Source organism: Hermetia illucens, chromosome 1 (assembly GCF_905115235.1).
Source record: "Hermetia illucens chromosome 1, iHerIll2.2.curated.20191125, whole genome shotgun sequence".
NCBI lineage: Eukaryota > Metazoa > Arthropoda > Insecta > Diptera > Stratiomyidae > Hermetia > Hermetia illucens.
This window is the reverse complement of record NC_051849.1, coordinates 43,833,779-43,859,103: the sequence shown is the minus strand read 5'-3', so window position 1 is coordinate 43,859,103 and position 25,325 is coordinate 43,833,779. Positions and strand designations below refer to the sequence as shown.

Sequence of the window (25,325 nt, the reverse complement as noted above, 5' to 3'; positions counted from 1 at the left end):
GTTTTGTTGGTGTTTATTTCCAATCCAACCATATTTGCCTCTCTTTCCAATGCCACAGTCATTTGGCCAGGTCATGACCCGGTCGGTGAGTAGGTGTCATCAGAGTAGTCAAGGTATTTGAATTTATGGAATTCCTCCACGTCCTCCGGACAGGGCAGCATGACCAACGTAATCGATAACAAGAAGAAATAATATCTGTGACAGAATGCAACCCTGGAAGACTACGCTTTCGACCTCAAAATCCTCTAAAATTTTGCTTTGATGCAGCACGTGAAATTTTGCGCCTGCACATGTCGCGCTGATAAGAACTCCGCACACTGCCCCAAAATGATCCGTAGTGTGTTGATGTAGTCGATGTAGGAAACTCCGGAGGAGTTTCTACCGACCAACCCTTCGAGATGTTCTTTAATGCATTTCAAGATTATTTTAGGAATTATCTTTCCTTGGGAAAGTCTCGGATTGTCAAGATTTCGATAGAAACGTGGAGTACGTTAAGCTGCCATTAATGGCCTAAATGAATTGGAGAAACAGTCTGTATCCGCTTGTTACTGTGACTAGTCATTCTATCCACGAGAGGAGGAACCTTATCGGATATGATACGGCTAAGAACCATGGAGAAGTGTTTTTTCCACCTATCTCATCTTCGTGCATGAGAAGTCGACCCTTGACGTCCTTCACAGGACTATTGAAAGATTTACTTCGAAGCTTTTTCGTGATGCGATATACAGATCTGAAATGATTGCGATCAGCAGAATTTTCCTCTTCTTTGACCAGCGCAATAGCAAGTTCTCTCTTGTTAGGGGGCACACTACGTTGAACTTCTCGGGATTTTACGCAGTATCGGAGTTCAAAGCACGTTACGTCGTTATAGCTCCCATCAGTCAGTAGAGCCTTCAACCCCTTCCGTTCGTTGAACCGGTTCCACGATTCCGCAGTCAGCCAGACTTTATGATGCTCCTCCGGTCAATGTTAAACTAATGACGATGGTCCACACCTTCAGTGCCAGTTTGCCGTTGACAGAATTATTACCCGCCTGCACCAACAGTGAAAGACTATTGGGTACCTCGGTGAAGGATTTGGAGTGCGCGCCTCATCTGCCGGCTTTTGCCATTTCACTGTTTGCAGAGGCTGATTAGTGTCTGAGCCCTAGCACTCTTCACTCCTTTTCTTCTGCTGTTCGACCTCATCCTAAGATTTATTGTCTTTCTGCTGGTTTCCCAGGCGTTTTTTGTTTTATTCATCTTCAAGCGTCTGGTATTTAGCGGGTTTCTTTCATCCAACTCGTACCGACTGCTATTCTCTTTGCTATCATGCTCAAAATACGGATAGCCTTCTGGAACTAGCTCGAGAGCAGTGCTCCTGCGAACCTCCGCTTTTTCGTTGACTTCTGCTAGCCAATGAAGATGGTTTCCGGGCTGTTGCTTCGGTGCGTTCTCCGCTAAATCCACTTGCCCGTAAAACATGAACAGTCTTCTACAGTGCACTATAGTGTACCGTTGTGCTCTTGAATGAAGTGCTCTAACACACTTCATGGCCCTGATCCAATATGGATTGTTACGCCAACGACTATTATTATCCGAGTTGTCACAATCTCGGCAGATGCCGGATTTTACCTAATACGAGCACTAAGTACCCCGCATTTAGGCTCGAACGATCCTACTTACTTGAAAACTAAAGGGGCGCTGGTGGTGGTTGCCGATGGAGAATCCGACGAGAACTCCCCGCAACATCGAGCACATATGCAGAATGGTGTACTTCTACATGGTTTGCACAAGACTGTGCGAAAGTCCTAGGACATCAAGGCAAGCCGTCAAGTATTTAGGTACAATACCTGCAGCTGACAATATTATGGAAACTACAACCACCCGCTCGAAATGCCAAACTTCTTTGATTTCCCGAGCCAGTGGTTCATAGTTCACCTTCTTCTCCACGTATTTCCGATCGATGTTGCTATTATAGCAACATATATGGATAGCAACATCAATTATATACGCGGACCGACCCGTCCTGTCAACTAACAGTACATCAAGCTCGTTATGTATAGTATGGCGATCAGTTAGAACTGTCCGATCCCGATGCATGCTGTAAGCAGAACTATCAAGTACTGCTTCCGGCTCATATCGGTAAACCGGACATGTTCTCGTGGTCAGGCGATGCTTGTATGCAAGGTTTTGATGGATAACCTTACATGCAGCATTATGCCTGGTGGTGTATTGCACCGGTGCCATAACAGTATAGCCAGAAATGAGATGGTCCAACGTCTCTAACGCCGAACCACATTTTCTGATCTCGTCGTTCTCCACCCCATGATGAGCTTTTTATAAGCTCGGGTTGCGACCACGCCGTCCTGAATGGCACACATGAACCCTTCTCCGTTTCAGCAAAGAGCTCCCCAGTACGCAGCCATCTGTTCGACAAATGCAAATCGACAAATGATTTCCAAAGACAATTCTCGTGTTTACCGTACATTGCCCTCGACTTCCATTTATCAATGCGCTCTTGACCCGACTTCACCCCACTCAGGGGATTGAAAGATCGATCCTTCAAGTTAAGTGGAGTCAGTCCACAGTCTGCCTTACAAACAGCCGCATGCAAGGGACTCGTCTGCTCTTTTCTGTAAAAATAAACGCGCAGCGAGTCGATTTGGCGATGATGTTGTGCCGCCACGTCAACCACGCCCCTACCTCCGATGTCAGGACGCAGTTCATCCGCTGCACGGCAGACTTTGGATGATGCATTCGGAATTTGAATATAGTTGTCCATATCCGCCGCTGGACATTTTCCAGATCGGTTTTTATCCACGGCAATATTCCGAATGCATAAGCCAGTGAAGGGATAGCGAATACATTCAACACGCTTATTTTATTCTTCTCCGAGAGATGCGATTTTAGCACCAGCTTTACACGTCGCAGGAATTCGGATAACCGAGCATCGCCAACTCAAGCATGGCTTTCTTGCGGAATTCCTAGGTACTTGTAGAAGTCTGTCTCGGTCATAGCTTCAATATGAAAGTCACTAATGCTATGTCCGGTATGCGGATCCGGCATCCGAATATCACGGCGGAGGTATTAGCACTGATAAGGTGATATGCAACCCTTCTATGCGGTATAAATATATGACATCGGTTAGCCAGGTATGCGGGACGCTGTCGAAAACCTTGGCATAGTCGATGTAGTAACTAAAGAGGTTTCTTTGGCCTCTAGTTGCTTGTCCTACAACTACCGAGTTGATAACGAGTTGCTCTTTGCAACCCTTTGAAAGGAGTCGGCAGCCCTTCTGCTCCTTGGACTGAATGTTGTTGGTCTCGAGGTGCGCATTGATCCTTTCATTAATAATGGACGTTATGAATTTGTAGCAAGTGATCGATCTTGTATGTGTCTGGATATCTGAGTGGTTAGAGCGCAAAGCTGTCCTACGGAAGATCGCGGTTCAAATCTCACTAGCGGCAGTGGGATTTGCATCGTGATTTGCCGCCGCATAACAGTCGACTCAGCTGTGAATGAGTATCTTAGTCGAATCAGGGTAATAATCTTGGGCGAGCGCAATGCTGACCACATTGCCTCCTACAAGCTATTCTGTAGTGTACTGTTACGGTCTTGAATGAAGTGTTCTAACACACTTCAAGGCTTTGATCCAATGTGGACTGTTGCGCTAATGATTATTATTATTATTATTAATCGGTCTTGTGTTCGCAGTGTCCTACGCTGTGTCCTTTTTAGGGGCAATATAGGTAATTCCCGCAGCCGACTAATGGCCTTATTTATGCTATGTGCCGACCGACTGTGTGTATGATAAATTTCCTCTCCCCTTCCCTATTATTATTTATATGTTATTATTAAATTGGCTAAAATTGACAGATTGATGAAAAGTAAAACACATCACGCCGCAAGAATCAGCTCCGCTTTTTTGTCTTTAGCAAAACTATGAAAAGAAAGAAAAGAGAAGAATGGCGCGGGATAATTTTCTCCTTCGCTTCATTTTATCCTTCGAGCCCGGCAGCATAGTTCCTCGTGCTCGAGGCTCAATTCGTTTTAGGCGGCGTTAAAGCGGATGCGGCTCCCTTTAATCATGCGCGGGTCGAATTGGACGAGGAGGCGACTGAGCTTCAATGCTCTTGAGGACTATTCTTATAAGCGACTACAAGAGCAGCTCATGAAACGCTTGTCAGTAAGTGGGACGGCTAAACTTAACCACTTGCTGGCAAAACTAACGCTTGGTAACTGTGCGTCAAGCCAATCGCTATTTGAAATGAAACAGTTGGGTGGTGACAAAGTCAGTCTTTGTGCCTGCAGAGGCTCCCGGAGAGCACACAGACTAGGATCTGAGGAGGTCCTTGGGCATGTTAAACTTCTATCATCGCTTCTTGCCCAAAATTGCCGCCACCAGTCGATCCTTAACGCCTTCTTGGCCGTGCCGGAAGCCAAAGACTCCCGTCTGACTGTATGGTTCCCAGAGGCTGTCCAGGCGTTTAAGACCAAGCAACAGCTGTTATATGGTACACTTCTGGCATTCCCTCAGAAAGATGCACCCCTAGCCCTATTTGCCGATGCCTCAGACATTGCCGGAGGTGCTACTCTTCATCACAAAGTGAACCAAATCCGGCAGCTGTTGAACACTGTGAGCTATTTGCCAGGTAGATGACAATTAGATACTTCCGGTATTCCCTTGAAGACAGGCTGTTCATGGATCATAAGCCGCACGTCAACTTCGGCACTTGAGCTTTATCAGTCAATTCACTTTCGACATTCAACACGTCTCTGGAAAAGATCAAGATAACACGTGTTGCAGAGGTTAACATCCCTGTCACCGTCGATTTTCCGGCAATCGCCGAAGCGCAAAATGTCGAAACAGTTCTTCAGAGTTTGAGCACCAACTCCAAATACCAATTTAGGGAGTTTCCTATCTCTGGCCCGGTATATACTGCGAGTCCTCAGACAAGGGACCAAAGGCATATATTCCGGCAGGTTTCCAAAAGGAAATATTTCACGCCAATCACGATTTGGCGCACCCAGGCATTCGGACAACGAATCGATTAGTCACCGCGAAGTATTTCTAGTCGTCCATGAACAGGAACATTAATTCTTGAGCCAGACAATACGTCGCAAGCTTGACACGTTAATTTATTATTCATTGGGTACAAAGGAATAATCACTAATTAATCTAAGGTTTGGTGCCTCGGCTGACTGTGATAGAATCTGACCATAATAAATTAAATAAAGATTGATGGAATTCAAAATGCATGTATGTTACGAATATAATTTAATAGCAAAAGCTGAATAATAACTGTGAAAGGACGATATTGGACTACATGAGAAGCTTCTGTTCCCAATAATGCTATCGTACCGGAAGTAGTATGCTGTATTACATATATGCTCACAAAAACACGTGAATACGAAGCCTAACTAATAGCGACGAATAACATTATATGGATATCCTGGGTGTCCTAAGTTTGATTTTCAGTTTGGACAGTTCTAAGGAATCCTTGGAAAATTTGTGCACCAGGCGGAAAAAACACGATTCTCTATTGAAATAGTTTTGTCCATATTATGAACCTTCGCCTGCTTAGGTAGCCTCATATTCGGCCTACACAGTGGAATTAGGCAAGCAGGAGGTTGAGGGATAACAAGACTGAAGTATCTTCAAGACCATTTAACACAGTCCAAATACGATACGAAGCATATCGTCAAATTAGACATTTGGAATTCTCGCTCCACTGGGTACCAATATGGTTCTTCCGATATGTAATTCCGCTTCACATTTTGAATCCCTATCCGGTGGAAGTTTTCCCATTTGTTGTCAGCTGTGTTCAAACATCGAAGTGAATCAATTTCACCTTGAATTCAAGCAGTTTTCCCAAGAATTTCTATTGATTTTCTCTATACTATTTACCACTACTCTGTGGAACATTTTTGGAAGTCGAATGTGAAGTTCGATTCAAGGATATTTGACTTTGAGTTGCTATTCTAAAATTTGGTTTTGTACATTTCTAGTTTACTCCATATAATTCAGTTCGTGAAATCCTTTGCTCCTTTGCTCTGGATCGAAATAGTTCTCCTGCCATATAAAGTTATTCAAAAAAGGCCCTGCATAAAGTGCCCTTATGCCAATGTTATTCCCCGAATTTGGATTAACAGATCATCCACATTGAGCATCCTTTAATATCCTGAAATATTTCTAGGTCACTTAAATGTGCAAGGATTACGCTGCACATGAACTTATTCGCATCGTTCGCTGCCAACAACTCGTTATGGCTCCTGTGGTATAAAGTCATGAGTGATCCGGAAGTTACGAATGAGGTAAATCTTGTTCAAGTATCCTTTGGTCGAGTGGTTGTACTCTGGTGGTTTCGAAGAGTTTTTAACAAGAGAAACTATTGAATTACTTTTAGCCAGGCTGTGTGGCACTGCATATAATTCTGCACTACTTCCTTCTCACGAACTACGCGTGGATGCTATGCGAAGGATTCTATTTGCATACGGTCCTGGTGTCAGCATTCATTTCCGAACAGAAACTGGTGAAGTGGCTGATTGGTTTCGGCTGGAGTTCGCCGGCTATTGTAATCCTGACGTATGCGTTGTCGAGAGGATTGGACAGCAGCCAAGGCGCTACAATGCAGTAAGATCGAATTTACGGTGAATTTTTGTTGATTGAATTTTTCCAAACTATTTTTTTTTTGTATCCTTGCAGATGCTGGATGAACGATAGTCCTTATATGACCATTTTGATTGTGCCTGTATGTACTTCGATGCTCTTAAACTTACTGTTCCTCTGCAACATTGTACGAGTATTGCTGTTGAAGTTGAAAGCACCGGCCGGACCGCAAGGAACTGGTCCTTCGCGAACAATTGTTCAGGCTGTGAGGTGAGTAAAATTGCTTGAAGTGAGGTAGTTTGACTTTATGAGTTGGAAATCTCCAGCTTAATGGGGGATAACAAATGACTACTGTGGCGCAAGAGTCAAAATGATTGATTGACTGGAGTCATGTGTTGGAGACTAGTCTACTGTTAATAATGGGATGAACGATGAAATCCAAGTCTGGCGTATTGGGTGGAGTCGAGTAAGTTTGTGAAAAGAAATCTTTTAGGAAAAACGTGATGGCATAATCGTGCAAGTCGAGAAATATGAAGGTAATTAAAAAGTCTTTGCCATTGATAACTTTACTACTGAGAGTAACATGTTGATTTTGTGCCATTTCTGGGAGTGAGTTATTCTCAATTGGAAATCGAGGGCGTTTCAAGGCAAGATAACTATGCGTGACTACCCACAAAAGCGAACTTTTGACTTTGAGTGTTTCCTGTACACATATCGCCAGATACTATACTATACTATGTGAAAATTACCCGAAGACTTTCAGGGTAAGTGCTTAAGGTATGAAAGGTTTGAAGAACCTATCCCCTTTGGTTGATGATATGATTCAAAATTGAGACTCTCAAACCAAGAGAGCTCTCAGATGAAAACGAGTCAACATTGCTCAAGCCGCCTTGACTCAATCTGCCTTGACGATTTCTCGTCGAACGATAGGTTTCTTAGATTTCGCTCTTCTAGAGATATTGCCGTACAACATGAGAGCTCTTACCAGGAGTACACTTCGCAGGAACATTGATAAAAGTGCATCTATCGTCATAAGCAAACGTTTTTACAAATGAAAAGCGAAAATAAGTGCAGGAAAAATCTCATCATCTTCAAAATGAACGGAGCAGAAACTATCCATATTGGCTTGAAAAAACTTCTGTGCCAGATACGGTGAGGTGTGAGGTGTTTATACGCCACTTTATTAACTTTTTATCGTTTTTAGCGCCATAATGAAATAACCTCAGAAAGCGCAATTCAAATAATTTTGATACAAATGTAATGGTCTTGTCTATATGAACTAAAAACGGAACGCGGATGTATCGCGGGCCCCTTCTTGGCCGTGGGAGGGGTAACCCTCTTGTTTTTGCCTCCGATCACGAAGGGTCCCTCGAAGGTGACTGCCATGGTGTCCGTCCTCCTGTGTGCAGGAGTCAAGACCTCTGAGCACATCGGCCACGTTTTTCGCATGTTTAGTGGGCTTCGACTTAGCTTCCTCACTACCTCCTTGAGGAAACGCAATTATCCGGTTATGCCGATCCCTGAGAGCGCGATTTAGTTAGTTAGTTAGTTTAGTTAATTGGGGGGAGTCGCAGCTCAGCTCAGGCCATTATTAGGCCCATTGTACTATCCCCGTAAGTTGCCTATTCAATGGCTTCCCGCCTACGGTGTTCGCAGGTTTTAGCGAATCTTAGAACATTCTCGAGAGGCAGAGAGTGTGCAGATTCTTCATTGAAGAAAACCTTGCCAAGGTGTCTTCGTCTGAGATCTGAGGATGCCGGGCAGCTGCATAAAAAGTGCAGGGCCGTCTCCTCCTCCTCCTCACATTGGCTGCACATAGCCGAAACCACTATCCCAATCTTTTCCATATGGTAGTTTAAGGGGCAGTGTCCCGTCAAAAGTCCTACTAGCGTTTTCATGTCCCACTTCTTAAGAGACAACAAAAATGCCGCTCTAGTGACCCTAGGCTCCTTCGCAAGGATTTTCGCTTGCCGGCAAGAGTCCAAATTTCTCCACATTCTTCTGCTGCCAATGAAATGGGATATATCTCCGCCTGGAATATGGTCGTCATTTTTCCGAGGGGTCGGGCCAGTTCTATAATCGGATTCTCCGAGAACACCCCTGCGCCCGATCCATCCTCCATGACTGACCCGTCGGTGAAGATTATTAGGTCTGTAATCTGAAAAGACTCATGGCCACTTGTCGAGCATTCTTCTCTTTCGGTGATTACGACAGTGTATGTCTTTTCAAAGACGAATCTGGAAACAATATGATCGGTCGGCATCAGGGCTACCGGATGTTTTTCAAGGAATTTCCAGATAGACGCATGACCGTTTGATTGGCCGCCTTTCCACGCCCCAATGGTATCGAGCCTATAGCTTTCCGTTTCACCTCCAAGTGAAGGGGGGGTAAATTTAGGATAGCTTCAAGTGCCGCAGTCGGCGTAGTACTCATTGCTCCAGTAATACTTAGGCAACCAAGTCTCTGAATCTGCGTTAGCAGGTTCCTGCTGTTACCAAAGTTCAGTCTTGGAGACCAGACGATGCATGCATACATCAAAATGGGTTTTATTATGGATGTATACATCCAGTATATCCGTTTAGGTGAAAGTCCCCAGGTCTTTCCTATCGCATTTCTACAGCACCAGAGCAATCTGCAGGATTTCTGATATTGTTCCTGGATATGATGCTTCCACGTTAACTTGGAGCCGAAATGTACTCCTAAGTACTGCTAAGGTGGGTAGCGTATAGCTGCCCCACCTCACGTTCCTAGTGAACATAACTAGTCCAGTCTTCCTAGCGTTCACCGTGAGTTCATTGCGGAGGCACCAGCTGTGGATTACATGCAGAGTTGCACTCAAGCGGTCACATACTGTGTCCGCAAACTTGCCGGTAATTATTACGGCTAGGTCGTCCGCAAATGTGGAGAGAGAACCCCTCCCTTTGGGCACTACTTTGCATGCCAGATTCCAGTCTCTCGGTTGAGGGCTGTATGCACCTGTTGGTCCCGAGATTAGATTTTGGATGCTGCCTGGGAAGTGTACTTCAAGCAAATGGTTTGCCGTTTCTTCGTCGCTTTCTGTGTACTACCCATTCTGTAAACGTAAATAATCCAGTTTCTGGCTACGTTCTTTGACCAGAATCCGCTTCAGCTTTGAGGTTGCCTCAAGAGAGTTAGTCTCTTCGCAAAAGCGTCTCCAAGATGATCGTTTGGCCGATCTTATGCTCTTCTTTAGATCCTTCTGTGCCTCTTTATAGCGATTACAGCTAGTGCTTGATTCACCCTTCAGAGCACGATTAAGGAGCATCCTTGTCATTCTCCTCTGTGTTGCCAAATCCGAGTTCCACCATGGTGTTTTACCCTTCTTTGGCATCTTAAGTGGACAGCTTTCTTCGAAAGCTAGTTGTGATCATCTGGGTTGTCTTCTCAATTCCAGGAATGGATTTGATGCGCTTCCCAGGGATCGTGACTCGGGCGCTCAATTCTGTTTGATACATTACCCAATCTGTCTTCTTCGGATTCGGAAATGGAGTGGGTGGAGGTGGATCCATGCCCATAACGAAATCAATGCGTCTGTGATCCGAGAATGTGATATCGTTTGATACTCTCCACTCTCCGATCAGAGCCGCGATGTCAGAAGATGCCACCATGATGTCGATGACCTCTCGCCTGACCACGTTGAAGAAAGTGGGTTCATTACCCACATTTAGGATCTGCAAATCGGTTCCTACTAGATACTCCAGTAGTCTCGATCCTTCCCCAGCATATGTGGTGAGCGTTGACATCACATCCTCCTATTACCCCCGTGCTTCTACTTGTGGCATATTGGATAGCTCTGATGAATGTTCTACTGGGAACGTCTTCTGCGTCGTAGGGGAAATATGCAGAGCACCATAGTATCTCTTTATCTCCCTGTTGACTTTTTATGGTTAGCTTAGCCGATGTGGTGTCGCCATCACATAGGTCGTTAACCAGGTTAGCTTGGAAGTCTTTGGAGGCTACCATGCAGGTGCGGGGTCAATCGCTTCCATTGGCATACAATAGGTCAGCATGTTGGAAGTTTAGGCCCCTGACTGCCCCACCAACAACCCATAGTTCTTGTATGAGGTATATAAATGTCTTGCAGCTATTGATCCGACGACTGATAAGTGCAGTCACCGCTTTACAATGCTGCAAATTTACTTTGGAAATGTGGCACCTCATCTACATTTCAGATGTAGATGCCGGGGGCTGCATTTCCCCTTCAATGGTTTTAGGAGTCAACACTTGTAACGTGACGGTCCCCAGCCCATAGTAGAGCCGGCAACCCGATTTTTCCCGAACCTTCTTAACATCGGGTTCGGGAACGCCGATAGTGAGAAAAGTTGCCGGCCTATCGGTTCTCTCTCCTGTTTTGCTGCCTAGCAGCAACCAGGTGGAAGTGTTAAGGTTGTTCTGTACACCAAGTTGTTCCAAAACCACAACACCATTTCGCTCTTCTTCTGGAAGCCAGAGAAGGGACTTTTTGATCGATGGAAGCTCAGAGACCCTTTTCAAGGTTAGTCGCGCACCCTCCCACACATCGTTAAGGGAGGAGCAGTACTGTCTGAGCCACTCGTTCGTGTCTTCGTCGGCAAAGTTCAGCCGTAACGTTTTATAGTATACATCTACCGACTCAAAGCAAAGCTTAATGCCTTGCGCGGACGCAGTCCTTACAGTTAGGAGGAGTTTCCTCCTAAGCTGTTCGCACTGCTCAGTATCGTAGCCAGTTGAATTAGAGTCGTCATACAGAACCCATCCATCGGCTTCGATAGCCTTGACTGCAAATGAAGGTTTAGCCGTTGCCGGCCGAGCCCCCTTTGCTGCCTTTTGTGTCGAAGAGTTAGGATCATCTGAGGACCGCTGCCGCTTCGGTTTCCCCTTAGCCGCAGGTGCCCCCAACGCTCCTTTCCCCTCAACCTTGGCGCAGTTCTTTGGTTGTGCGTTGCCTGGAGGCGGTTTGCCCGAAGGCGGTTGGCTGCCATGGCCTCAATTTTTCCGGGGAAAGTAAGTCGATCTCGGCAGAGCCCCTTTTTGCCGAGACAAGGCTAGTTGAAACTAGGGATCGCCCGATACTCAGAGTTCACCGTTTACGGCCACATCTTAACCCTTGTGACCATTCAGCCCTCGGCATGGTAGTCACACCTTGGCTTCAGGTGTCACCTCCCATTTCCTGGAGAATCTTCCTTACTAAGCTTCCTCACCACGACAAGGTAGGTAATCGTCGAAATTATAAAGGCTTTCAGCGTCCTATGCCATTTTTCAAGCATCACATTGGACTTAAGGTACGTGGATTTCCGGTGGCATTTGAAGCCGAGGAGTTTACGTAACGCCGAGAAAAAAAGGATTCGATCTGCCTTCTCTGGTCAGTGATTATAACTACAAGCATACCGAAGCGGAATCCATTTTCGGCATAGGGCTTCGGCACAAGACTGTGCATAAATGTCTTTCGGAGGTATCGCCTTTTACCATTCCGTGAACCTATCAATGATTATGAGGCAATATCAGAAACCGTGCGAGCTTTGCAAAGGGCTAGTGCTCGGTAGACCGAGGGACAACGCCTACCTCCTTTCCTTCATGATTTGTAGTTTTGCACTTCTGCCATGCGATGGTCTATCTGGTCCAAAAAGTAAAAATTAAAAAATTAAAAATATTCTTTTTCATGCACGGCAAGAAATATTTTGCGGTGAAAAATCGACTCGTTGCTCGGAAGCCTGGATGCGCTAGATAAAGAACGCGGGAAATACTTCTTTGCAGAAATCAGCCCTTGGTCTCTCACCTGACGTGCCGAAGTATATACTGTACGTTGAGCTGAAGGTGTATTTTGAGTCAATCTTGAAGCTCTGAAGAACCCAACCGTCCTTTTGGGCTTCCGTAATTACCGGAAAATCAACGGCGGGCATTTTGACCTGCCGAAAGTGACCTGTTTGATAAACCTCAGGTGCCGAAGTCGGCAGGTGGACGTTTTGTTGGGCTTCTGTTTCGAAGAAAAAATTCCATTGAGCGGGGTTTAGCTACTTGGAAAAGTGGCACAACGGCTTGACAGATTTGCTTCGTATTTTGCTGAATTCTAAGGCATCGGCGCAAATAACGGTTGTTTGGTGGTCTCAAACGCCTGCACAGCCACTGGTGACCACGCAATTACGCAGAATCCTTTGGTCTTCTGCCCAGACAAATACGCGTTAAGGATCGAAGAAGGTTAAGATGCCCAATAACCTTTTATATCCTTAACTCTTTTCGGAAGCGAGAAGCTCGAAATCGCTTGGACTTGGACCGGGTCCGATTGGTTGCCTTTAGAGATAATTCAGAGTTAGCTGCAGGAATTTGCATTCCCCAACATTGAATACTAGACCGCCCTTAACAAGGTTTTGAAAAATAACCTCGAGGAACTTTAAATTCTCGAACTCAAAGGAAGAAGCGATGAGAATATCATCCAAATAAACGAAACAAAACTAGGGGTCCTGCAGCACAGATGATAGATGAATCTCTGAAAGTTTTGTGCACAAAAGTCATCCTAGTGAACTCGAAGAATCCGCAAGGAGTGCAGATTGTCGTTGTCTGAATGTCTTCGGAAGCTAAAGGGATTTGATGACATGCCTTAACTAAGTCGAATGTTGAGAAAATACGGCAGTTTTTATCAGAATACGCAAAATGGTTGGTGAGTGGAATGGAGTATTGGACTGGAATCGTCTGGGAATTTAGACATCTATAACCGTCACAAGGTCTAAATTGCCTATTGGGCTTTGGGAGCATATGTAGTGGCGAAGACCAACAACTGTCAGAAGGTTTGCAAATGCTTCGAACTCTCCGTGTGATTGCGTGGTTCTGTGACGATAAATGGTAATTTTCAAGCAAGTGTAACGCTAGAAGAAAGAGAGGTTCCGTTTATAAAACCGTCAACTTTGGCCATAGCCGCAGAGAGAAAATCCGGGCTCTTCATTTTATTATCCTTAAGTTATTTCATCAGCGCATTACGGGCTCACCTGAAAATTCTGGGTCTGATGAAAATCATTCTTCATCCCCTCCTCTCCTGGGTTTTGAGCAGGCTAGAAGTATATTTTATATGTACTTCCTGGACTTGGTATCATCGTCGCCTAGATCCAACTGTCGCTGGATATTTTACAACGAATAGACTGCAGGAGGTAACTCGCACATATCGGCCACCTCAAAAGAGGACGATGTGATTATTAATAGTAATCAAAGTTTAATTTTCCACAGTAAAGGGCTGAGAGATACTCGCGAAGAAAATATACTCCTAAAGCCATCGTCAGTGTTATAACATATCTGTATTTGCTCCAGTTATATGTCGTCAGACGTAGCAAGTAAACTGGTAATAACAGTCACCCTTAATGACTTACCAATTGGGTTCCAGTGGACAAATTTGATGTATTCTCATATCAACACGTTTTCAGTCAATTTTTTGCTTTGAATAGTAGGATCACTTACTTAAAAGATGTTTGGGACAAAGGGTGGTATAGGTCCCAGAACGAAATGCGGGTTGGTACCCACGATGGAGCATAAAACCTGGAAAACGCTTCCTGACCTAACATCGACAGCTCACTTAAGGCGGCTTTCAAATAATAACTCTCCCATTAAAAGCGGGTTTCGAATGTATTCATAATATTCTTCCTCGCTGTAAACGGCGGTTAAAATTTTTAGGGACCAGCAGCCGGTATAAAGGTAGACATACACTGCAAATTCCTGCTCTCGCCTAATAAATTTTGAATTTATAAGTCCTTTATCAAATTTAAATTGTTATACCACGCTGAAAGGATCCAGCTTTCATGAGCTTCCGAAAAGTCAATGGTGAAATTTGCGCGAATTCCAAGGTGAGTTGTTGAAGGAAGTAGGTCCTTTCGACGTTAACGTTTCGACGTGGGAACATTTCCATGCTTCGACTCAAACATTTTTCACCATTATTGTTTCTTAAAAGTAATCAACGTTTATTTGTGTAAAAGTTAAAGAAAATTCAATACGAAAGAAAAAACCAGAACGGAACACATAATACTGCATAACCGGTGGTTATTCGCCGGTTATGACGACCTCGTCCTGTTCGTGATTACTAAATTGAAAACCTCCAATAGGCTGGACACGTTCAGCTTGGAAAAAACTGAGGCAAATGGAAAAGTATGTTGCTGAAATCCAAAGCCCGATAATGATGATGACAACGATAATGATGACTATCATCCATACATGAAATATGGTTTCTAGAATGTACACAACATCCTTGATAATAATATAAGGAGTACTTAAAATGTTCAATTTCTTGAATTTGCGCAAGAAATAATACGGTATCTTCTGGATATTCTGGCTCCAAGCTAATTCAGATGGTAATTCTCTGAAAGCATCCCTCTACTGAAATAGGATCATATAACTTTTTAATTACGAGATTTCAGTAGGTTTTAGAGGAGAGTAGCCATCACTAGGACAAACTGAAAGCAGTGTGAAAAGACTCCATAAAGGAGGTGACGGTTATATGTCTAAATTGCGAGATGAGTTTCGGCGATATTGTGCTTTTAAAACGTGATGGCGATGGTTTTTATTTTTAGAGCCACAATATATTCGCATCCCTGTGGTTTCTCTAAAAGTAATCTGGTCAAATGATAGTAAGGATCACAGGACGACACCGTCATCTAGAACACGGCTAGCACAAATCTTGTGAAACGTCTCCTGTATTTTAACATCGACAGTTCTACTAACGGATCCTAATACCACCACGGTGACCACTGGGTGTTATGCCATCAAAACAGCAGATGGGGAACGGTGAAGGTGCACTTCCCGCGCCTGGTAGAGGGTTGAGCGAAGAGTTGACAACTGTAAGTAAGTATTGCACAGTGGTTTACACTTTTCCCATAAGAACGTAAATAAAATAACGCGGGCATCACCAGACGGGGAGACATTCAATAAATCAATCGAGCAGCAAAAACAGCCAGAGCCACAGAAGTTGGACTCCTAAAATCAATGTGGAACACGGAAGATGGCCAAAGTAGTTTTATCATCATCATCAACGGCGCAACAATCGGTATCCGGTCTAAGCCTGCCTTAATAAGGAACTCCAGACATCCCGGTTGTGCGCCGAAATCCACCAATTCGATATCCCTAAAAGCTGTCTGGCGTCCTAACCTACGCCATCACTCCATCTCAGGCAGGGCCTGTCTTGTCTTCCTTTTCTACCATAGATATTGCCCTTATAGACTTTCCGGGCCAGATCATCACCGTAACCTATTGAGCCGGATTTTATCCACAACCTGTCGGTCATGGTATTGCTCATAGATTTCGTCGTTACTTAGGCTACGGAATCGTCCATCCTCATATAGGGGGCCACAAATTCTTCGGAGGATTCTTCTCTTGAACGCGGTGAAGAGTTCGCAACTTTTCTTGCTAGGAACCCAAGTCTCCGAGGAATACATGAGGACTGGCAAGATCATCTTGTACAGTAAGAGCTTTGACCCTATGGTGAGACGTTTCGAGCGAAGCAGTTTTTGTTGAAATAGGCTCTGTTGGCAGCTAACAACAGTGCGCGGATTTCGTCATCGTACCTGACATTGGTTGTGATTTTTGAGCCTAGATAGGAAAAATTATCAACGGTTTCAAAGTTGTTGTCTCCTATCCTTATTCTTCCCGTTTGACCAGTGCGGTTTCATGTTGGTGTTTGGTTGGATTTCGGTACTGACGCTGCCACCATATATTTGTTTTGCCTTCATTGATGTACAGCCCAAGATCTCCGGCCGATTGTCGCCTGCTCGATGTGAATGAAAGCAGTTTGTATGTCTCGGGTCGTTCTTCCCATGATGCCGATATTATCAGCATAGGCCAGTAGTTGGGTGTAGGAGGAGAAGGAGGATCGTACCTCTTGCATTTACCTCAGGGTGACGGATCACTTTCTCGAGGGCCAGGTTAAAGAGGACGCATGATAGGTCATTCCCTTGTTTTAGACCGTTGTTGATATCGAATGGTCTTGAGAATGACCCGACTTCTTTTATCTGGACTCGCACATTGGTCAGGGTCAGCCTAGCTAGTTTTATCAATTTCGTCGGGATACCGAATTCTCCCATGGCTGTGCACAGTTTTACCCTGGCTATGCTATCATAGGCGGCTTAAAAGTCGATGAAAAGGCCCCACAAGATAGCGGAGAATATCTTATAGATGGTGCTCATCAACGTGATACCTTTATAATTGCTGCACTGCGTGATATCTCCTGTTTTATCTAGGAGACAGATAATGGCTCTTTGCCAGTCGTCACACCTTGAGTTGACAAGTTGATAAATCACTTGGTATCCATTTCCCTCTTATAGGTATCGCGGAGGGTTGTGTTGTGGATGGCTTCAGTGTTACCTCTCACCTGATTGTCAGAGGCGATTCTAGGTGGTATTGTTATTCGAGCTCGGACCACCATGCCAACGAGATAGTGGTCCGAGTCTACATTGACCCCCTCTCTATGTTTTGACATTCATCAAGGCTGAGAGGTGGCAGCGTTCGATCAACACGTGGTCAATTTGGTTGGTAATTGAATGCTAATTGAATGATCTGCAGTCCGTTATCATTTGTATTTTGATGTAAGCTATGAGAGCCAACGTACCGGCTAAATAGGGGCTCCTTTCAAACTTGGCTGTTAAAATCTGCAAGTATGATTTTGATATCATACTCGGGGCAGGCTTCGAGGGTCCGCTCAACTGCTTCGTAGAAGGCACCCTTCTCCGACTCTGCAATCTCCCCTGTATGGACGTGAACGTTAGGGGCATATATTTCTAAATTTGCCTCGCAAACGAAGAGTGCATAGCGGTTCGCTTATATTTTCAAAGCCGATAACAGCAGGTTTCATTTTTTGGCTGACTAATATAATATATGGTGTAGCGACTCTTCTCCAGGGAACCGGTCCCCGTCCAACGCATCTCTTGTAACGCTGTTACATCAGCTAGGACAGGGTATCGGCTAACTGCTTAGAAGCTCCATCTCTATATAGGGAGTATACGTTCGCAATTCGCAAATCGTTATTCCTTTGTCGTCGCCGGGTTCGTCGTTGTGTTATCCGTCCAGCCAGAGGCTCCTATTATCAGCCCTACCCAACCCCCAATCTGGAGGACCAGTTGGTTCAATTTGTCCCGTTTTTAGGCGCGGGAGACTCGCCTTCATCCTTCTCCGTCTACAGCTTTTCGTTTAGAAAGAGCTGCCAGCGGTCACCATGTGGGTACCAACCCCCGTTTTGCCCTGGGACCTATACTACCCTTTGACTAAAGTAGTTTACATGTCCACAATCAAGGCACATTTCGACGAACTACCTCATGCTGGTAGTGACAAAATGTGGATGATCCCACCCGGAAAGTCTATAAGGGCAATATCTATGGTAAAATAAGAAGACGAGGCAGACCCTGCCTAAGATGGAGCAATGGCGTGGGCCAGGACGCCAGACAGGGATATCGAATTGGTGGACCTCGGCGCAAAACCGGGATGTCTGGAGTTCCTTATTAAGGCTGGCCTAGACCGGATACCGGTTGTTGCGCCGTTGATGATGATGATGTCATGGATGAGCCAAACCGAAAACAAGTGCCCACATCCCTGATTTTGTGCAAAGTACCGGCAGCTTTGTTTAAATTAAAATCACATAAAGATCCCGAAATCGATGGTGTCCTAGCCGAGCTCTTGAAAGAAGGGGGAACAGAGCTCACCAGTCGAATCTCCAAACTAATCAGCAGAATCTGGACAACCGAACAAATACCTGACGACTGGAGGAAAAGTGTAATTTGTCTAGTGTACAAAAAAGGTGATCGTCTGCGTTGCGAAAATTATGGGAGGATCACATAGCTGTGCTGCTGTGACTGACAGAGAATATATAGATAACATCATTAAAGAATAACAAGGTAACTTGGTGCAGTTAAGCAGGTGCTTGAAAAGTGCTGGGAATATGCTAGGCATACGATAGTATAACTCATAATGTTCTGTACAGTAATGATCAAGCTAAAATTTCCACCGAAGATAGTCCGGCCAGTAAAAGCCACGTGATTAACAACGAGGGCCAGGTAAAAAACCAAAATGAACTGACACAAATCTTGCCTATAGTGTCAGGACTTAAGCAAGGACATGGTCTCACCCCACCTTCTTTAACTCGGGGCTCGAATATGTCGTCAAAAAGCTGGCCTTAGAGGTACGTTACTGATAAAATCCGTTCCCGGTCGATGCTTCGTGCGAAGGAAGTGTTCGTGCAGTTCGAATCGGCAGCGAGTGAAGTGAAGCCCAGGGTTAATGAACCCAAAACGAAATACATGACCTAAACTCGAAAGGCGGCTGCTAGTATGCAGAAAATTGCAATAGACTGAGTATAATTTCGACAAGATGGACGAATTTGTCTACCTAGGATCCCTAATCTGGAAGGATGAACACGAAATGCACGAAATACAAAGGGGGAGTACTACTGCTCATAAGCATTTTATGCGGTCCTCACCATAATGGTATCGAGAAAAGTACACAGATACAATAAACTAAGCATCTACAAGACATTAATCCTTCCCGTGCTACTCTATGAATGCGAGACGTAGGCCTTGACCCAAATATCAGAAAAAGTGGTCGATAACTTCGAAGGAAAAGTCTTTCGAGAGGTTTTCGGAGCTGCAAAGTCAATTCGGTTCGGGAACGCGAATAATGAGGAAAGTTCCCAGTCTATCGTTTCTCTCTCTCCTGCTTCGCTGCCTATCAGCACCCATTGGAGGTGTTGAAGTTGTTCTGGACACCAAGCTGTTCCAAAGCTTTTCTTCTGGAAGTGAGGGCATTTTTTGAGCGAGAGACGTTCTTCGGAGTTTGTCGCGCACCCTCCACACATTGCTGAGGAAGGATCAGTGCTGTCTGAACCACTTTCGTTCGTGTTTTCGCCGGGAAAGTTTGGCCATAAGAATTTATGGTATACACCTCCCACCCTCGAAAACGAAGCTTAGTGCCTTATGAGGATGCCTGATATTGCAATCGGGTAGATTGGTGTCGTCATACAAGATCCAACCATCCGCTTTGAGAGCCTTGGCTGCAAATGAACACTTATCCATTGCCCGCGAGCCCGGAGGTGGTTTCCCCGAAAGCGGTTTGCCTAAAGGCTGTTTGCTGGACTGACGCTTATCCGAGGGTAAAACTTTAGTCTCAGCAGGTGGAGCCGAATGGAGCCCAGTTAGGAAGGAGTTTAGGGTTGCGCCTTCACTCATGATTGGATCATCACGATCAAGATTTATTTGTTTTTTATAGGCTTTTTTGTTTTTGGATTTTTCATAATTAGCTGCCATGGCTTTAATTTTACCGAGGAAAGTAAGTAGATCTCGGCAGAGCCCCTTTTTGTCGAGGCAAGGCTTGTTGAAACTGGAGGCCACCTGATACGCAGAGTTCACCGTTTAGCTTCAGGGGTCACCTCTGGCTCTCAAGAACGGACGCGAGTTGGAGCTGGTTCTATCTCAACCAGCTAATTCGCAGACCAGCTTTGCGCTATTATTGGCGGGAGAATTTTTAGCCTCGAATTGCTTACTCTTAGGCGCCGATCTGGAAAGGATCACACTGACTTAGAACATAAACTGAAGTTTGTCTTACCCAGTTTGGTTGGCGACTTTCTTCGTAACAACATCAAACTTCACCTTGGCGATTTACCCTACAATGGCAAACGGGGCGAAAGAACTGCCTTTATAGGCAATCTACACCCGAATTTCATCATACAAGAAAGACTGGTTGCCTGCAATGTTTACCATATTGCTCCCGAAAATAAAGTAACCACTTGTAGATCAGTCAGGATTAGTCAGGACAGCCGATAATTATGAAGAATCTTCAAGGCGGGCCTTGTAGAAAATGTAAAAAATACTCCATTTTACAAACAAGGAAATGGAGCGGAAAATAGCGCCAAATCGAAAGAAGAATTGCAATAGTCTCTATTTCGAAACCTTCCATAGGAAAATACTCCCAGAGGACCTATATGGAAATTTCGATCTCTCGTCCTACCTTCTGATGAAATCTAATCACAGATTTAGAAGTAAACCGCAATTGTTCTGTAGAAAATGTTGTTAACATACTTAATTTAAATAAATTATCATTCTACTTTTTTTCCAGAGCAACTCTCCTCCTAGTTCCACTACTCGGTTTACAATACATCCTCACACCATTCCGACCAGAGCCCGGTCATCCTTGGGAACATGCCTACGAAGTCCTGTCAGCATTTACAGCCTCATTCCAGGTAAGGTTCCTCTTGTAAAAAAAATATCTGATATTACGCCCATTCCGCTTCTATCCCCTTTTTGTGAGTGTTTCAGTTACAATTTCCATATTTTCCCGAAAACATACAATTACGTGTTTCACGATACCACAAAGCAACCAGCAATTTTCCTTGTTAGAAGCATTTGTAGGTGGCCGGTCCGTTGGTATGTCCACGCTTCCAGTTCCGAGGAAAACATTCTCGTGGTTGGATTATGGTTTCAGCATCGGGTGGAAGCTGAAGAACGGGAACTAAAAGCAAACGAGCGACCGGACGACCCTTATCCTTGCCCGCTGCTTCTCGCTGTTTTCACGTAGAGATGATGATGAAGTTGGGGAATTTTTAATGAATTTAAACAAAGCTGCGGCTGAACATATTCCTGGGGTGTGCACCTAGTGGTGCTTGAAAATTAATCCCCCGCTTCGACCAGTAGATACTTTTCAACTAGAGTTGTGAAGTAATTAGAAGGGACCTTGTTAATTTGAGCACATTTGAGCCGGAACATCCGGAATTGATGTCGGTAGATCTAAGTATGCTGCCCATTTGGAATGGAGATCATAGTAATAAAGGAATTAGCTGTGAAAATTAAATTTCGTCTGTAACGCGATAAGGGTGCGAAATACAAAGGACATAGGCCTTAAGAAAATCAGTGTGCGTCTGCCTTTTTTAAATCGAGTTAGCGCAGTTAATTTGAGGTTTATGGAGTAAGGATTCTGAGAAAAATTTATTGTGACCGAAAATCTAATTTAATTTGTGTTTGTTGTTAGCAAGTTAGAAGTGAAGTGGCATTAATTTGAATTTTCAAGAGGTTAATGAAAAAAATCTGAGCTGATGTGGTAGGATTTGATATTTGTGGTTTAAAGGTTGTATTTGCAGAAAATTCATTTGACTCAGGAAGGCCAAGTGGTCTTGAAGAGTTGATGAATAAACCAAGGGAATAGTTCTTGCACCCACGACCGTACTTTACGCTTGGAAAAAATTGAATAAATGTTGTTTCTAGGATGTACGTGGTATGGCTGCCTCTCTGTAATTATTGAAGCGAAGTTTGTCTTCCGGCGACAGTGCTCCAATATAAATACTGCAATCAAAGTTTACAGCAATAATATAGAAGTCTTCGTACCACATGAATAATACTTCCAATGAAAATTAGTTCAGAAAATGCAGAAGATATTCCATGCTGGATTCTTCGCTAATCTATTCTCTCCTAGACTTTATAGTGGTTTATAAACGGGAAACTGTGTAGAAAGGGTGAAAATACTTCAAATTTTCAACAGCTTTCATCTTCTGCAACATAAATTCAGTTTATTCATAATTCAGCGGCTTCAGATCGTATTTTGCATTGATATAGTGGATTATACTCTTCTTTCCTTAAGCTGCGCTTCACGACTGTGGAACTTAGTATCGCCTTATTTATTCCGTAACCACCGATGGAGAGCAACTATGAGAAATGTGTAAATTATTGGATATATACTGGCAGGGTTGAACAAGTTTTTCCATTGTTTTCCCAACTCCCCAAAGGGCCACTCCTTAAGTAAAGTAGGAATAGAGTAATGTTTGAAATTACCATCTCGAGTGGAATAATTGTGGATCTCAGACTGCATGAACTAAGCTAAGAATGCTTTCCTTGACACCTTGCTTTCATTATCCGGATTTTCCCTATAGAGAAAATGATGACGTATTGCACGAGCTTTAAATTTAGTATATGTTTGTACACCCCAATTTGTTTATATTTGCCAAAAAACCCTAGGTGAGGCATAATGCATAAATCGGGTGATGTCCTTCAACTCATTGTGTGAGCTAACCCTTCCTCAGTTGTACTATGCAGTGCTAAAAGGACTCTCCTCGCCTATCCTATGATAGAGGACATACCTGTTCCTGCTTACGCCCTTCTTCAAAGAGTATTCAAAGTTCTACTTTCTTGTCAACCCACTCATAGGAATCTGTTCCATATACCATACCGAAGTATTTCTTCTACATAGCAGCACAAGGAGAACATTAATACGAAATAGCCTCAATTGGATGCAAGAGAGTTGATAATGGTATTTTCAGATTTTAAACAGAACAATGAAGGTGGGTTAACGTTAGTAATCATCATCATCCGGTCTAGGCCTACCTTAATAAGAAACTCCAGATATCCCGGTTTTGCGCTGAGGTCCACCAATTCGATATCCCTAAAAGCTGTCTGGCGTTGTGACCTACGCCATCGCTCCATCTCAGGTAGGGTCTGCCTCGTCTTCTTTTTTAACGGTAGGCATTGCCCTTATAGACTTTCCGGGCTGGACCATCCTCATCCATACGGATTAAGTGGCCCGCCCACTAAAACCTGCTGAGCCGGATTTTACCCACAACCGGACGGTCATGGTATCGCTCATAAATTTCGTCGTTATATAGGCTACGAAATCGTCCATCCTCATGTAGGAGGCCAACAATTCTTCGGAGTATTCTTCTCTCGAACACGGCCAAGAGTTCTCAATTTTTCTTGCTAGGAACACAAGTCTGCGAGGAATACATGAGGACTGGCAAGATCATAGTCTTGTACAGTAAGAGCTTTGACCATTAGGTGAGACGTTTCGAGCGGAACAGTTTTTGTAAGTTGAAACAGACTTTGTTGGCTGCCAACAACCGTACACACATTGTCATAGTTGTTATCGGTTGTGATTTTCGACCCTAGATAGGAGAAATTATCAACGGTCTCAAAGTTGTAGTCTCCTATCTTTATTCTTCCCATTTCACCAGTGCGGTTTTATGTTGATGGTTGGTTGGTTTTTGGTGCTGACGTTGCCACCATATACTTTATCCTGCCTTCATTGATGTGCAGCCCAAGATCTCACGCCAATCGCCGCCTGCTCGATCTGGATGAAGGCAGTTTGTACGTCTCGGGTCGTTCTTCCCATGATGTCGATATCGTCAGCATAGGCCAGTAATTGGGTGGACTTAAAGAGGATCGTACCTTCTGCATTTACCTCAGCATCATGGATCACTTTCTCGAGAGCCAGATTAAAGAGAACGCAAAATAGGGCACCCCCTTGTCGTAGACCGTTGATGATGTCGAATGGTCTTGAGAGTGATCCTGCTGCTTTTATTTGGCCTCGCAAGTGTACAGTTTTACGCTGGCTATGCTATCATAGGCGGCTTTTAAGTCGATGAGGAGATGGGGCAACTGATGTCCATATTTCAACTGTCTTGCCATCGTTTGCCGTAGAAAGAAAATCTGATCTGTTGCTGATTTGCCTGAAGTGAAGCCTCTTTGGTATGGGCCAATGATGTTCTAGGCGTATGGGGCTATCCAGGTATCCTACTCTAACTCTGCAGTCTCCCCTGCAGGGCCGTTCGCTTATGTTTTCAAAACCGATAACAGCAGGTTTCATTTTCGGCAGACTAAGAAACCTACTCCGAGCACATGATTTACTGGATGGCTGCTATAATATATAGTGTACTGACTCTTCTCCAGGAGACCGGTCCCTGTCCAACGCATCTCCTGTAACGCTGTTACATCAACCCTATATTGGAACGGGGTATTGGCTAGCTGCTTGGCAGCTTCAACGTTAGTGATATCTCTGGTGAAATAGAGTTTAGTTCCAGAGTGGCCGACAGAAATACCGCTGTGCTGATACGCAAATTGTTCGGCGCTTACAATTCTTTATCCATTAATACAAATGGCAAGAGTGTGGCGGCCCGCCAGATTGAGAACATTGATTTGATCGACAACTTACCTCGTTCTCGATATCCAGAGCCATTCGGTGAAGGTTCATGGTCGGTGTATGTTAAAAACAAAATTTAATATCAGCGTAACTGAGGCGCTTGACGATTAGTATCTTGATCCATTGAAACCATCCACGTCCTCCCTTGAATGCAACGTGAAGAATATTACCGACATCAAGCAAAAGTATTTGTGCGAGAATACAAGCATCGTTCTGTTAATACATATATAGCTATTATCACAGTTTTATGGAATGATGCTCCTGTATAAAATACTGTTGATATAAATACTCACGGTTGAATCCGTAAAAACCTTCTCGAAATCAATGAAGATCAGATGAAGGAAGGTTCCATACCCCGCTCATTGCTCTCCAATAATACGATCGGTGGACGAGGACCTAGAGCGGATACCAGCCTCTTTTTCGTCATTCAGATATCGTCCATTCGTTCCAGGTTTGTTTAAGGGGTCATCCCGTGTGTCGGATCCGAGGAATCGAATTTGTTTTTTTGGCATCAATTGTATCTAGATATAGTGTAGAATATATGGGTAAAGTGATTTTTTGATATTTGGAGTCATTCGGAAATTATAGTGTTGAACAGGTGATAAGTCACATGCCAGATTTATGTCGATTGTAATGAAGCTCGTATTTATCGGTCCGAATGACGTTCGAATGACTTCGCTAAAAGGACAAGAATTGAAACTAAGGCCGTACATGTGTTGCTTCAAGAAACCTAAGGTTTATGGACTAGGTGTAGCAGATTAATGGCCAATTAAGGATTTATGGCTAAAAATCACATTCTACTTTTTAAATGCGTTTTTCTCGAA

The 25,325-nt window shown here is 44.2% G+C and overlaps 1 protein-coding gene across 3 annotated transcripts in view; it reads left to right on the top strand.

Annotated features, from left to right (window-relative positions):
* LOC119646512 (calcitonin gene-related peptide type 1 receptor) overlaps window positions 1–25,325 on the top strand; it is a 247,275-nt gene that overhangs the window by 174,191 nt on the left and 47,759 nt on the right. For all 3 annotated transcript variants that reach the window (XM_038046969.1, XM_038046968.1, XM_038046967.1), the window contains exons 8-11: window positions 6,179–6,296; window positions 6,389–6,615; window positions 6,688–6,861; window positions 20,659–20,782. In XM_038046969.1, the coding sequence (XP_037902897.1) occupies window positions 6,179–6,296; window positions 6,389–6,615; window positions 6,688–6,861; window positions 20,659–20,782 (643 nt within the window). The remainder of the gene's footprint in view (window positions 1–6,178; window positions 6,297–6,388; window positions 6,616–6,687; window positions 6,862–20,658; window positions 20,783–25,325) is intronic.